The following is a 13813-nucleotide window of genomic DNA, read 5'->3' on the forward strand; positions in this document are numbered from 1 at the left end:
GACTTTTTCTTTAGCTTACTGTCCCATTACTAACTTGAAAGTGATATTCAGAGTTGCATGTTTGCCCTATAAAAATTGTAACCCCTTATTTTGTATAGATTTAGTAAAGTTATGAAGTCTGAACAGAGGCTTGGGGAGCAGGGGGCAAGAGCTACCAAAATCCATTTCCTAGTTGAGAAATAATCTAACATGCAGTAGAAGTACACAGCAAGTCTACTAAAGATCTCAATTTAATCTTGTAGTCAAAACACATTGGAGAACTGTAACAGTTACACTGTTCATAGTCTAACTCCATATTTTACACAAGTCAAGGAAACTGGCCCATTTTCAGAGAGGCTTGGAAATGACAAACAGCTGCATTTTCATAACATTCTACCAGTTATTACTCTGTAACTAAAGAAAGGAGTTCTCTGAATGTACTGAACTACATTTCTATCTGTCCATTTTCTTCTCTGCATGGATGACGAGTCCAAAGGCTACATACACGAAATGCTGCATCTGGTATCATCATCAAGCACTTCAACGGGAATGAAAAAACAAAAACAAAGAAAAATACTTTCTACTAGAAAAAGACTAGAATTAGACATGACGGTTTCCCTGCTGGAGAGAGCATTTGCAAGTGACACAGCTGAAAAAGTTGCTCTACTCACATCCTCTACTATGCATAGGGTGCCCAGCACTGACTAACCAATTACGTTTATTTCCTTCAATGAACCGACTCGGGTGTTTGTAAATACAACTTGATGTGCACCTAAGGGGCTGAACGGAGCGAGAAGGGAAAAGAAAAATCTCGCCAGCGGCACGTGGGAGAGAAAGGACCTCACACCACTTGCCCAAGGATTTCAGGGGCTATTAATCTGTTTGCGAGCTCGAGACAAGGCTTGGAGAGGCCGTTTCAGCTCACTCTCAAACAACCTGCCCAGAGGGGGGGACGCTTCCTGAGTCACTCCGGGCATTAATCCGATGAGCGAGCGGGCGAGGGAGGGAGCGAGGGAAGCGGCTCTGGCCAAGAAGATTATCCTCCGGGCAGCGCGCGCTAAGCAGGAGCCCAGACGGGGCTGGGGGCCTGGCGGAGGGGAAGGCGGCTGCCCCAGCATCCCCTCGCTGGGGAGGGGGAGGAGACGACCAGAGCCGGACCCAGGCGGGGCGGCGGAATGTGACGGGAATGGGGTGGGGTCCATCCCCTCAGCACCCGCGGAACCGGCCTGGGACGGGGGAGGGTCTCAGCATCCAGCCTGCGGAGCGTTGTGCCGCGGGGACCGGGCCTGAAGGAGGCAGGGGGCGGTTGGTTTCTCCAGGCAGCGGGGCTGGGACAGGAACGGGGCCCGGCCCCCGGGGGCAGGAGGCGAGCGGGCTCCCCGCGGCGGCCTGAGCCCGGCCCCTGAGCGACCCCGGCCCCTCTTACCTGGAGGTCGGTGAGGAGAATCTCCCGCTCCGCCGTGTTGGACGCCATTGCGCTCTGGTTTGAACTCCGCACCTGGACGCTGCCGCCGGGGAGGGGAGGGAGGCGGGTCCGGGGCCGGGACTAATCGCGGGGAGGGGGCGCTGAGTGCTCAGCCCGGGCGGGAGGCTGGGGGATCCGGGAGGGGAAAGAACCCCCCCTCTCATGGGGGTCGGCACGGGCGCTGCGCTCCCCGGCTGGCCGAGCGCCGCTTCCCCCGCCCTGGCTCCTCCTTGCTCGGCTCCGGCAGCCCTCGGCCGCCGCCTCCACCGCAGCTGGCTGGGGCCGCCCGCCGCGGCTGTCGCACCATTTGGCTGTCACCCTGTCGCAAACGCGTCGCTGCTTTGCGGCCCCGTATGAGCACGTGACGGGGGGGTGGTGCAGGGTCGCGGGTTGCGAACCCTGCAACTTTCCCCTCGGCGCAAAGCGGGGACGCGCCGAGTGTAGGGGGCCGCCGCTCAGCGCGGCTTAGGGGCCGCCCCCCATCGCTGTGAAGCGGGATGAGAGAAGATGGCGCCCCCCACTGTTGCCAAGGCGTGAATTTTTTTTTAGTTTTTTTGCGGGAAGCCCTGCGCCCGTAAATCCCCAGCGCCTGGAGTCCTGTTACTATGTAAAACTCTCAGCTTTCTTTCAACTAAGTTTCTAATGTTACCACTTGGATTTGGTAACACAACATACAAACACAGCCCAGAAGGAGGCTGAGGGGCAGTTCAGTATATATCTGTGATATAGACCGCAATGTTTGTGCCTGGATTTGGGCAGGAGGGGCAGCTCTGCCACATTTGGGGATTAGGCTCAGCCACTTATCCTCATTGCCTCCCCAAGTCAGAAAGAATCCCACCTTCAAACCATTTGTTTCCTCCTGTCTGACACTAAGGCCTGGTCTACAGCCAACACAAAGTTGCTCCAATTTATCTGCAAATAGGATTTCAAACAAATTTAGTTAAACTGGTGCCAGGCCAAGTGTGGACGCTGGGTTACATCAGTTTAGCTTGTTTCAGTAAACGTAGCGGCTCAGTCTAAACTGATATTACCATTTATGAACTAATGGAAGTGTGTCCACACAGGGATTTGCACCTGTTTAAAATTGCTTTACAAACAGATTGTTAGTTAATCCAGTGTAATTTATTTGTATAGACAAGGTTTAAGTGTAGCTTGTATACTCTAGAACTGGAATTTATGTTTTCACAGATATAAAAAAATCAAACAATAAATTACAATGACTATTTCCAGGCTGGGCTTGCCAGCAGAGATTGGCCAGAACAGCTTGAGTGTACTCATACTACTGCTGCTGAGCAACAAAGAAGCAGCAACACTCCCCAGCAGAAGCTGGCATGCAGTGCAAAAATAATTAAATGTGAACATGCAGACTGTCTCTCTTACATAAAAACAAAGCTGTCAAAATAGTTCTACAGTAATCATATCAATCTGTATCTATATTTCATGGGTATCTTTATATAAATGAGGCCTAATTATTTACAACTCAACATAGTGACTTAAACCTGAATCCTGCAAATACACATGCTTAACTTTTCACATATAAGCAGGGCTGCCAGGGGGAGGGGGGGAAGAGTGGGGCAATTTGCCCCAGGCCCTGCAGGGGCCCCCACGAGAATATAGTATTCTATAGTATTGCAACTTTTTTTTAATGCAAGGGGCCCCCGAAATTGCTTTGCACCAGGCCCCCTGAATCCTCTGGGCGGCCCTGCATGTAAGTAGCCCCGTTGAAGCTGATGTACAAAAATTACAACTATTTCCTAAAAACTATTATAGACAATATATAACAAGGTTTACTTGCAACTGCATAACTAGTCGTTCTGATTTTACTGATAGGGTCCCGCTGGCACACATCCAGAAAGTTTTGGGTAATAATGACAACTTTGCCATGGGAACTTAATTCACAATACTTTTAGTCAATGGATTGAGAAAGGACAGGTATGTCAAGTCTTCATCTTATTTATAGCACCATATTTAAGGTAGACACTTCGTATAAACCTACTTCAGGCCGCTCTAAGTTGTACGAGGGGAGGGGACCGACTCAGAATCTGTATAGGGGAACAAAAAGGTGATTTAAAATAATCTTTGCATCCCCTTCTTGGGTTATACTAAATCTTCTGCTGGTGCAACTCAGGATCTTGGCCAGTTTTCACTTACTATGCAACTTAAAAGCTATTTAATGAACCTTAATTAAAAGGGTGTTTGTTGTTCTGTGGGGGAAGGAAAAGAAAGAGAATATTGTCCAAGACTAAATTAATTTGTTTAGACTACACAAGGGAATCATAGAGCGGCTTTGACAAATCATAGGTTGAGTTGAGCTCTCTTTTTAAGAGCCAGTTTTTCAGCATGCGGTAGCGTTCAGGTTTTGAAAACTAGTGTGCTTCATCTGGGCCAAGGGTGGGGATGTTGATGCAATGTTGCATCACTTTGCCAAGAGATTCCAGAGCTACAGTATCTCCCCCAAAAATATTTAATAGAGTTATTAAAGTGTCTTCCTGGCTCTATAAATTGGCACACATCTGTGATGCATGCCAGAGAAAGTGATTTGCACACACACTTTTAGAATAGTGCACCTAAAGCTTGGGGCACTGTACTGTGATGACCTTCTGAATGGAGCTCAGCTCACATGACAGTCACTTGGTGGCTTAGGGCAGGGGTAGTCAACAGGCAAACTGCAGGCCAAATCTGGGCTGCCTGACACTTTTGAACAGACCCCAAAATCTTTTTCTTTACTTATTATCATTATTATTGTTAATTTTTTTTATTATTTTCTCTGGAGTCTGGACCTTGACTCTATCTTGACCAAGAAATTTGGACCATGACAAAAAATAATTGACTTCACCTGGCGTAGGGGAATAAGCAGTTGTCCTGAACCCAAGCACTGTTCAAGGGCTAAGAGTACAAGTCCTCTCCTTAGCAAATACACCTCTACCTCGATATATCGCGACCTGATATAACACAAATTCGGATATAATGTGGTAAAGCCATGCTCCGGGGGGGTGGGGCTGCGCACTCCAGTGGATCAAAGCAAGTTCGATATAAGGCGGTTTCACCTATAATGCGGTAAGATTTTTTGGCTCCCGAGGACAGCGTTATATTGAGGTAGAGGTGTACGTGAAAGTGTCTGGTTATGCAAGCACTCTGCTTGGGGTGAGAAGCTGCAAAGAGTTTTCTTTTGGTAGTTGTGCCTCAAGTGTAGGTAGTATTATTGAAGAGCTTTAGAGCAGATTTTTTGAAGTGCTCTAAGATCCATATCCGTAAGGAGATTGTCTTGAAAACTGGTATACCAGAACAGGGATTGGGGTAAACTCTGTGGTGCAAGTTTAAAGTCATTTGGTCAAGGAGTTCCCAAAATACAGCCTCATACAGTCATGCACAATGACCTGCTTTTGATTTTTAGAGTATATTGAAAGTTAGTCTAAAATCTGATCGCATAAGGATATTTTATTGAAAACTGGTTTGACAAAAGGGGCAGGGGTATAAAAATGACACCAGACAGGCCAGTTCAAGAGTCCAAAAGAACTGGTTCTCTGGTGGAGAGGCCCACGGAGCTCAGTCAGAACTCACTACCACCACTTCTTCATAAAACAAAGGACATTCACTGTCATAAAACTTTGTTAACAAAGAGTTATAGTTGCCTAGTTCTTTCTCATGCCCTTCCAAAATGTGGAGCATGGCTAATCTTCAGCCTCTGACTATCAGAAAATACAGAGTTAATGTTGTGTGTGGATTTGGTGTGGGAGACATTACCTTAACTCTGTACTTCCTAGAGTTGGCAGGAGACACTGCAAGCAAACAAATCTTGACCTATCCCCAACAAAAACTACCATTTTCTGTGTTGTATCCAACACAATTCTATACTACCATTGCTCTTCACATACTCACTGCATTAAGCATAGCTGTAGTGGTCCAGGATTAGCAGCAGCAAGTTGCAGACCTCACACAGTTCTCTGAGGAGATGTGCAGATGAAGCTAGAGGAGTCAGAGGTCTTTTTTGTGGACATGCTCATTGGGTGTGGAAAAATGAGATGGAGAGCGCTGACTCAGCACTGTAATAGGAACATATTTTTATTCTTTGTTAGTTTTTCCTCTTAATTTTCCTTCCTGTTAATGGAAGCATGAGGGAAAAGTTGAAAGATAAAAAAAATTAATATTTTGTTTCCTATTTTGGGAACTAAAGGGCTATAAAGCTGTACTCTAAAGAGTTCACAGTTAGTTCTATTCAGGGACAAACGCTATTTAGGGTGGGCTGTAGTTTAATGTGGTTCTTTGGTTTTCTTCTGTACAATGAAATAAGAAAAAAATTGTATTAACTATTTAGGATCTTAAATAAATCTCAAAAGTTGTTGTGGTCTAAAAAGAGGCTCATTCAAAGAAACCTCATGCAGTGAAAATGAGAATGGAGGATAATGTAGCTGCTTTCCTCCCCCCACCATGTAAAACTCTCTTTTCTTTTAAATTTCTTATAGGCATTATGAGAAAAGCAGAATTTTTAGGAAGAATTTGAATGAAGGGAAGGTGCTGATTTGGTGAACTAGTTTGTGTAGGGAATTCCACACCGAATGGGGTGCATAAGTAGAGTATTGAGGCTGTCATTGATGATGCAGAGGAGGGGATTATGGCATGGAATGAAACAGAACTGTTAGCACTAAAGCTGCTAAGTAAGGGGTATTTGGGTTATGTGATTTTTGTCTGTTCTTAAACTATTTGGTTACTTTTATTCATAAAACCAATTCATAATTTTTCAACAAGTTATTTCCATGATAGAACTGTTGTCCCATTATTGATCATTGCATGCTTGATAAGATTGTCTGTACAGTGCTTGCATTTTATACATATTAAGACCAGCTTTCTGTTTAAAGCTTGACTCTTTTAAGTGCTCTAAAATTCATATAGTTGATTGGATTGCCTTGAAATTTGGTGTCCCTCATGAGAATGCAGGGTTCTGTTAGCAGTCCAAATGTGAGGACATTTAATCAAGGGGTTCCCAACTTATGGTATCCAGAAAAAACAGCTTTGCTTAAAGTTGACATTCTAGCAATGTATGTTTTTTTCACAGATAGAAATCAAACCAGGGTCTCATACGCTCAAGAGATACTCCAATAGACTAGATGGCACCTACCGACCCATTGGGGGAAATCAAATTAAAACATTATTTCAGAAAGAGTTGGCTTTTCTAGTTAACTTCTTGAGAAGGCTCACACACCTAATGGATTATATTGAGCATATATTCAGAGAGGCGCTAACTATCTGGAAAACTATCAAATCACAGGACTTGGCTGGTTCTGAGGACATCGATGATTATCAAATCCAAACAAGGCCTCAGGTACTGAGAGTTTGAATCTAACCCAGGTATAAATCTGAAGTTTAAAAAAAAAGGGGGGTTGGAGAGGTATATTGCTCCAGTCTCTCTCTATCAAAGGAGGGTTTTATTTTGGGGAAAACAAAATGTGAGTACCTCAGAATATTGAGACAGTGCTGAAACTTTTTGATAAACACATGCAAGTACTCACTGGGAGGTGAGGGATGATTAGTTGGCACAAAAGTGGGTGGTAATAGTGGAAGAGAGGGGTGGTTCTGCAGCAAGGGATAGAGATAAAAGGGAGAGAAGAGAGTCTGGGGGCTCAGGTAAGGGGGAAATGTGAGAGGAGAAGATAGGAGGTGTTGGAGTATATGAGGAGTAGCAAAGGAAGTTGGGGATGAATCAGCCCTGAATTCTCCCCTTCCATGTGTGCTGGGATCTTGGGAAGCCCCTCTCACTTCCAGCTATATGTTCTGGGGGACCCTGCTCTTCTTGGGTGTCTGAGCCCCTCTCCCTGCCCCTCCATGTGAGCTGGGATCTGGAATGGGGGGACTGAAGGAAACAAATTTAAACATCTGAAATCCCCTCCCAAAAAGTTAAGATACACATCACCCCATGTGGGGTTGATGGAGGCTGGCCAGAGTGTATGTGGGAGGGGCAGGGTGGGTGGACCTCCCAACCTGGCTGGGGAAGCCTAGCTAAAGCAGAAACAGGAGTCATAGCTAGAGCTGAGTAATGGGAGTGAGGGGCCCAGCTCAACATGCAGCTCAGGCTATATAACCAAGGTAGCATGTGCCCCTCTAATAAGCTGTTGCCTGTGATATGCATACACAGAGCACAGGATGGGAGACAGGAAGGAACAAGTTCTTATATGTTAATTCTACATTGCCAACCAATGGCTTAACATGATGAGATGGGGAAAGGAGCACTACAGAATCACATAGCAACCACGTGGTGTGGTGGAAAGACCACTGACCTATTAGGTGACCGTGGGCAAGTCACTTCACCTTTCTGATCCTCCATTTCCCCATCTGTAAAATGGGGATAATGATGTAACGTTCTTTGAAATCTACTGATGAAAAGCACTATATAAAACACAAGCCTTTTGATTATTGCCTAGCCACAGTAGCATATCAACTGCAGGCCTGGTAAGAACAATTGCCTAACTGATCAGCTGCATCCAGAACATGCTCTTGTAGCCATAGGTGCCCATGCAGTGCTCTGCCTCTGTTTTCCCCTTCTTCTGAGCCTCTTAAACAAACTCCACACAGTCCAAATGAAATTAAACATTCTCTACCTGGGGTCCAATTTATTCAGTCCTCATGGCCACTGGTCCTCCAGGCTCCAAACCCAAGACAGTGTCTCTCTCCTGGTAATCCAAAGTAACAAAGTTCTTTCAAAATAGAACAAAAACTCACTGTCCTTATCACAGCCTCTCCTCCACAAAGGTCTTTCTTTCTGCCTCCCAGCTCCTCAAGTTTGTTCTCCTCCCCAGGCCTTGCCTGCTAAGCTTTCTGACTTCCTACAGCCTCTGCAGGTATTGCCCTAGATTCCTCTAAGGCTGGGCTCATTCTGTAATCAATGTTGGCTAGCGCCAGCCCTCCAACCAGAAAGGGACAAACCATGGTTTTACAGACCATTAACACCGAACAACAAGTGTTTCTTTTTCTGTTTAAAAACTAGGAAATTAAATAGCAAAAAAATTGTTAATACAAAGTTAAAGTTGCCTGGTGATAGCTCATGCCCTTCCAGAACAGAGTTCTGCAAAACTCAAACTTCTGAAGACCAGGAAATACAGGGTGAAGATAAATGCCCACACAACCTTAACTCTGTTCTTGTTGAGCAACGCCTCCCAAAACTCAGAACACATATACTCTGCCTTTTCACTTGCTACTTCCAATTGCTCTACTCTCAAACTCTGAGCCTATAGAATACCACAGTTGTAAAATGTAGAACCACTTTATACTCTTTTACAACCCCTTCATATTTGCATATAGGATACCCTCTAAAAAATCTATACTTTCCACTACACTTCATTAAATCCACAGACTGCTCTCATATCCCACCTTACTTCTGACAGTATCAATGGCAAGGCACCAGTGGCCTGCTATTGACCTGTATTAAACTGATGCAGACTGTGAACTTCAAGGTATGTATGCACTTCTCTCCTTAGCTGTTGCTCTGCTATAATTTAATAAACTAAGACCTCAGTGCTGCAAATGGATGTACTACCACTTTTTGCAGAGTTTCAGGGAAGTCAATGGGATTCCATGCAGGCACAGGGATTTGTGCTAGTTCATCTATTGCAGGATCAGGTTCCTAGTGTGGCCTGACTCGAGTCATCCTCATTCAGCTGCTGTACCAATCAAAAGGTGCTTCAGCTGTCAAGTCTTGGAATGCAACACACACTCATATAAATGTTACAATCCAGTCCGCTGAGGTGACAAAAATAGCACTATTCTCTCTTGAATTGAATGCATGATGTTTGAGTTCAGCTTGTATTACTCAAATTTAGGATGATATAAGGGGTCAGGGTTTTTTCCTGTACATATATTTTTGAAGTACAATATGTGTGGCATGTAAATAGTGCTCTATTTTTCATTTAAAGACTATGTAAAGTATCAGAATCTGGCTAAAATTATATTTTACTCCCTAAAGATTGTTAAATAGTCTGAAGAAATAATTTGATGAAAAATTATGATGGGCCCAATTCTGCAACAGACTCTGTATGGGTGGAGCCCCACCAGGTTTCAGTGGGGCTCTGTCTGGACACGGGCCTGCCTGTGTGGAATCAGTTGCAAGATCAGGGCCTGTTTCTATAAAGAATTATAACTTGGATTGTTTGAATGTAAGATGACAATTAATTTAGGTTAGCTGGTTTTAATACTGATATATCTAAATACTAACGAAGTGTAGGGTGTCTTTAAATTAAGGCTATGGTCCTGCAATCGGATCCATTCAGGTGGATCCTTGCCACCGTCCTGAGCCCCATTGACTTGAACTCAATTTGATTATAGGATCAGGTCTTAATGTATTAGGCCTCAATCCTGCAATGAGTTCTGCACAGATGGATCCCTGTGCTTATGCTCCTGGCTCATTATAGCATAGGGCCTAAGTTTTCTGAGAATCTTATTACCAGATATATAGATTCATCCAAGTAATACAACTGTACTCTTACAAAGTTTTTCCTGGTGTCAATTGCTTCATTGTTTTTCCAATCACCAGGGTAGCTTCCCCAAATCCTCCTTTATTGGAACAAATGGTGGCTGATTCAAAGACTGTACTTCAGCTGTCTTTCATCATCCAAATGAGATAAGATGCCAGCAAGATGTATTCAAGAAATTAAGATTCAAGCTGTGGTATCCCATATGAAGAGATCTACATTTCTGCTTAATCGGTTAACTTGAAATTGGGGCTCTGATGCTATTGAAGAGTTTTCACATGCTTCCTTTTGTTGCAGTGTGTGTCACTTTTTAGAGTCTAGGAACATAATATCATACAAAAGACTTTACAAATATTAGAAATAAACAGTTTGAGCTATATTGTAGCGTTCAAGCCATGGCTTGCATTGGAGGAAGGGGGAATGGGTTGCACAGCTGTGAAAGTCATTCTGGCTGATTCGGAAGAGCAAGGAGCACGTACCAGAGCAGGAGCTCTACTGCTGTTCAAGAGGGTGCAGCACAGGTATTCTCAGTTATGTTGGCCAGGGTGGAAGAGGAATATGTCCGTGCCCTTTTTGAGACATCTATCACCGCTAGCAGTGCTAGATTCATGCCAACTTTGTCCTTCTTGCAACTGTAGCCTAGCTCCCAGCACAATGGGCAGAGGAGAGGCTTGTTGTTCTTACTGTACACGGAGAGATACATTTTGAGCTTTTATATTGATTTTGATAACTTATTACCTTTGTTTGGCCTCATCCATGTCTAAGCCACTGTCTTTAAGGTCTACAGCAGAAATGAAGACTGAAGTCCTTTATCTTAAAACTGCACAGACAGTGCAGAGGTGCAGCGCAAATTTTTCCACATTGTTCAGCTAGTGTGTCTCAGTGTGACCTAGGCCAGGTTTACACTACAGACTTATGTCAGTCACTCAGGGGGTGTGAAAAATCCATGCTCCTGAGTGATGCAGTTCTGCCGACCTAACCCCCACTGTTAGACAACGCTGTGTTAGCCGGAGACCTTCTCCCATTGATATAGTTACCGCCACACACGGAGATGGATTAACTACACTGATGGGAGAAGCTCTCCTGTCAGCATAGGAGCATCTTCACTTAAGTGCTGCAGCTGCACCAATGCAGCATTTTAAGCGTAGACCTGCTCTTAGACCAGGGGCAGGCAAACTTTTTGGCCTGAGAGCCGTATTGGGTTTTGGAAATTGTATGGAGGGCCAGTTAGGGGAGGGGGTCATGCCCCCCCAGGGCCCCATCCACACACCTCCGCTCCCTGTCCCCTGACCATGACCACCCCCAGACCCCTGCCACCCCATCCAACCCCTCCTCTCATTCCTGATGGCCCCCCTGGGACCCTTGCCCCATCCAACCATCCCTTCCTCCCAGTCAAGCCGGGCTCTGCAGCTGTGCTGCCCCAGGAGCTCACAGCCCCGCCTCCCAAAGCACTGCGCCAGTGGTGGAGTGAGTGAGCTGAAGCTGCAGGGGAGGAGGGATAGCAAGGGAGGGGCTGGGGGCGAGCCTCCTGGGTCAGGAGCTCAGGAGCTGGGCAGGACGGTCCCGCGGGCTGTAGTTTGCCCACCCCCGTCTTAGACTATCCACTTCTAGAGGTGAGGAAAGGGACCATATTCCTATGATCCTTGGTGTGTCCGCTTATATTACCAACAGTTCTGCCAACTGTGTCTAATGCCACTAGGAACTAACCATAAACAAACTGATTGTATGTAGATCACCGAACAGTATTAGATGACTGGTCATGACCAGTTTTTTTTTTCTGTGTCTTTGTGTGTTATCTCAGAGCTAGTAGCCTTCATATGAACTTGAATGAAAGGTTTTGAACTCACAGATAGTTGCTTAGTGTTCTAAGATGAATGATCAATGAAAGCAGCAGCTCCATGTTCAACCAATGGAGAATTTTTAAGAAAGATAATCACCAGGAAGCTTTACAGCGAGCCCAACCCTGCAATCTCTCCACCATGTCCCCTAGCATGCTGATCTCCTCCTACTCTAGTAATGCCCCTGGTCTGCTCCTCTAGTAGCCAACTTACACCAGCTAGGATCTTTCCCATTATGTAAAAAGAAAAGTTGATATTACAGATTTCCTAGGACAAACTACCAGCTGCAAAAGAGGAAGACAAGATCAAGAAATATTAGTATCAAACTCAGACGATGTTCTATTTCTCATGCCTGGTATTGTAAGACTGCACAGGGGCCTGCCCATCCCCCAGTGTAAATCAGAACAGTCTCAGGGGTGCTCTGATTAATGATCTGTTTCCTGTGTCCTCTGGAAGCAGGGAATACTTGTAGTGGAGTGTACTCCAGCCATCTACCCAACATACCCGTTCTGTCCCCCGTGGAGGGGACTCGAAGCAGGGGTCATATAGAAACCTTACACTACCTCTGCACCAGCTGAGAAGGCCCCCTTCACAAGGAATATTCTCAGATGTTCATTTCTGCCTCCTCTTATCATAACTGCGAAAGAGGCCCATAACACCTGATCTTGTAAAGCATTCTCACTGACTTCACTGGGAGCAGGACTGGACTCAAAATTATTCATGACAAAAATTAATAACTTTGTTTAATTAAATCCTATTTTCTTCATATATAGTGGGACCATGAATTTCCAAGGTGGATTAAATATATGAAATACATAGAAAAATGTAGTGACAAACTACTTTTAGAACAAGAAGGAAATGAGGAAACATTAGAAAAATCAAATCAGGGTAATCTTTAGCTGTAACTGAAACTGAATTTTCTTCACAATAGTCAGAAACATTCTCCTTTGCTGTTTGTGTAAATCTGTAAAATTTCAGGCAAAACTAATAAGCCAGAGTTATAAGAGGGATCAAATACAGCTTTATTAATGGAAGCTGGCAGCAAACTTAACTATGGAGAAGCTACTGACTATCTGTATCTCTTCTGTGCCATTATTACAGGATTGGCCTCTGAATGTGTTAATCCCACTGGTATAACAAAATATAGTGTTCAACAAATCCAATACAACTTTTAAAGATTAATGAGTTGAAGACTGAATTCTTAAAATTAATAAACCTCAAAATATGGAACAAGTACCTTGTTATAATCTGAAAGTTTTATCAAATTGAAGTAAAATGATTGGCTAGATTGGATGAGTTCTCTTTCCCTCTTTGAAATTCACTGCTCTTTTCTTGGAAAGTGAAATTTCAGGTATCTCCTGGAGTAATAAACAGAGTAACTTCTTGATCTTTAATGGCATCTCACCTCTTTCAATTGTTAAGAAAATTAAGAGATTATATATAGTAATTCATCTAAATTTTCTTCTCTTTTCAGCTACTTTGTGCTGCCTCACTACAGTTAGTAACTTTCCAGATTGTTGTCTTCTTATAGTTTTCTTGTCAATAAGGTTTTATGGATGTGTAGTAGCTATTCAAAATGAAGTGTTTGCAAATGGCATCTAATTTTTTTAAATTTTATTTTACCTTGAAGCTGTCTTCAAATTTCATGTAAGTAAAGCCACCAGTGTGGTCTCAGATTTAAATTTCTTGTAACTGTTTTACAAAATGTACCAATAGGTGTAGAATGCACCTTCAGGTTACTTTATGTAAGGCATGTAGTTTGCATTCAGTGAACTTGTTTCTCCTTTGAAAGATAAATGAAGGCAGGAGCTACTGAAGAATCTATGAAAAAAATATTTCAGAGCCTTGATCTGTTTTCTGTATCTACACTGTCAAAGAGCAGTCAACCACAGGCACACGGAGGCAGTGTTAATGGAGGAGAAGGCTGAGATATTTCTGGTGGATATTTGAAATGTGATGACCTGGATTTTCTTCACATTCATTCTCCTCAGTACTTGCTGTGATGTCGACATATAAGAGTTGCTTTCATCAAAGCTAACACAAGTGCTAGAGATTTCTATAAGTGGTGAAAT

The 13813-nt window shown here is 44.0% G+C and overlaps 1 protein-coding gene and 1 long non-coding RNA gene across 8 annotated transcripts in view; one reads left to right on the top strand and one right to left on the bottom strand.

Annotated features, from left to right (window-relative positions):
* PKN2 (protein kinase N2) overlaps positions 1-8221 on the bottom strand; it is a 130949-nt gene extending 122728 nt beyond the window's left edge. For 2 of the 4 annotated variants that reach the window (XM_039484124.1, XM_039484122.1), the window contains exon 1: positions 1406-1836. Coding sequence is in view for 3 of the 4 variants with exons in the window: in XM_039484122.1 (XP_039340056.1) it covers positions 1406-1453 (48 nt within the window). In the remaining variant the exon portion in view is untranslated. Of the gene's footprint in view, positions 1-1405; positions 1837-5323; positions 5488-8037 lie in introns of those variants that run through there. The other 2 variants (XM_039484120.1, XM_039484119.1) reach the window with 2 other exon arrangements.
* LOC120370062 lies at positions 1152-10238 on the top strand. 4 transcript variants are annotated; one of them, XR_005583590.1, is made up of 4 exons: positions 1152-1284; positions 3275-3376; positions 6498-6764; positions 9966-10238. It is a non-coding gene; the product is annotated as an uncharacterized LOC120370062 (long non-coding RNA). The 4 variants fall into 4 exon arrangements; XR_005583588.1 differs by having other exon boundaries at positions 1281-1415; XR_005583587.1 differs by lacking the exon at positions 1152-1284 and adding an exon at positions 1307-1411.
* The last annotated feature ends 3575 nt before the right edge of the window (positions 10239-13813 follow it).

The sequence above is a fragment of the Mauremys reevesii genome, linkage group 8, assembly GCF_016161935.1.
Source record: "Mauremys reevesii isolate NIE-2019 linkage group 8, ASM1616193v1, whole genome shotgun sequence".
Classification (NCBI taxonomy): domain Eukaryota; kingdom Metazoa; phylum Chordata; order Testudines; family Geoemydidae; genus Mauremys; species Mauremys reevesii.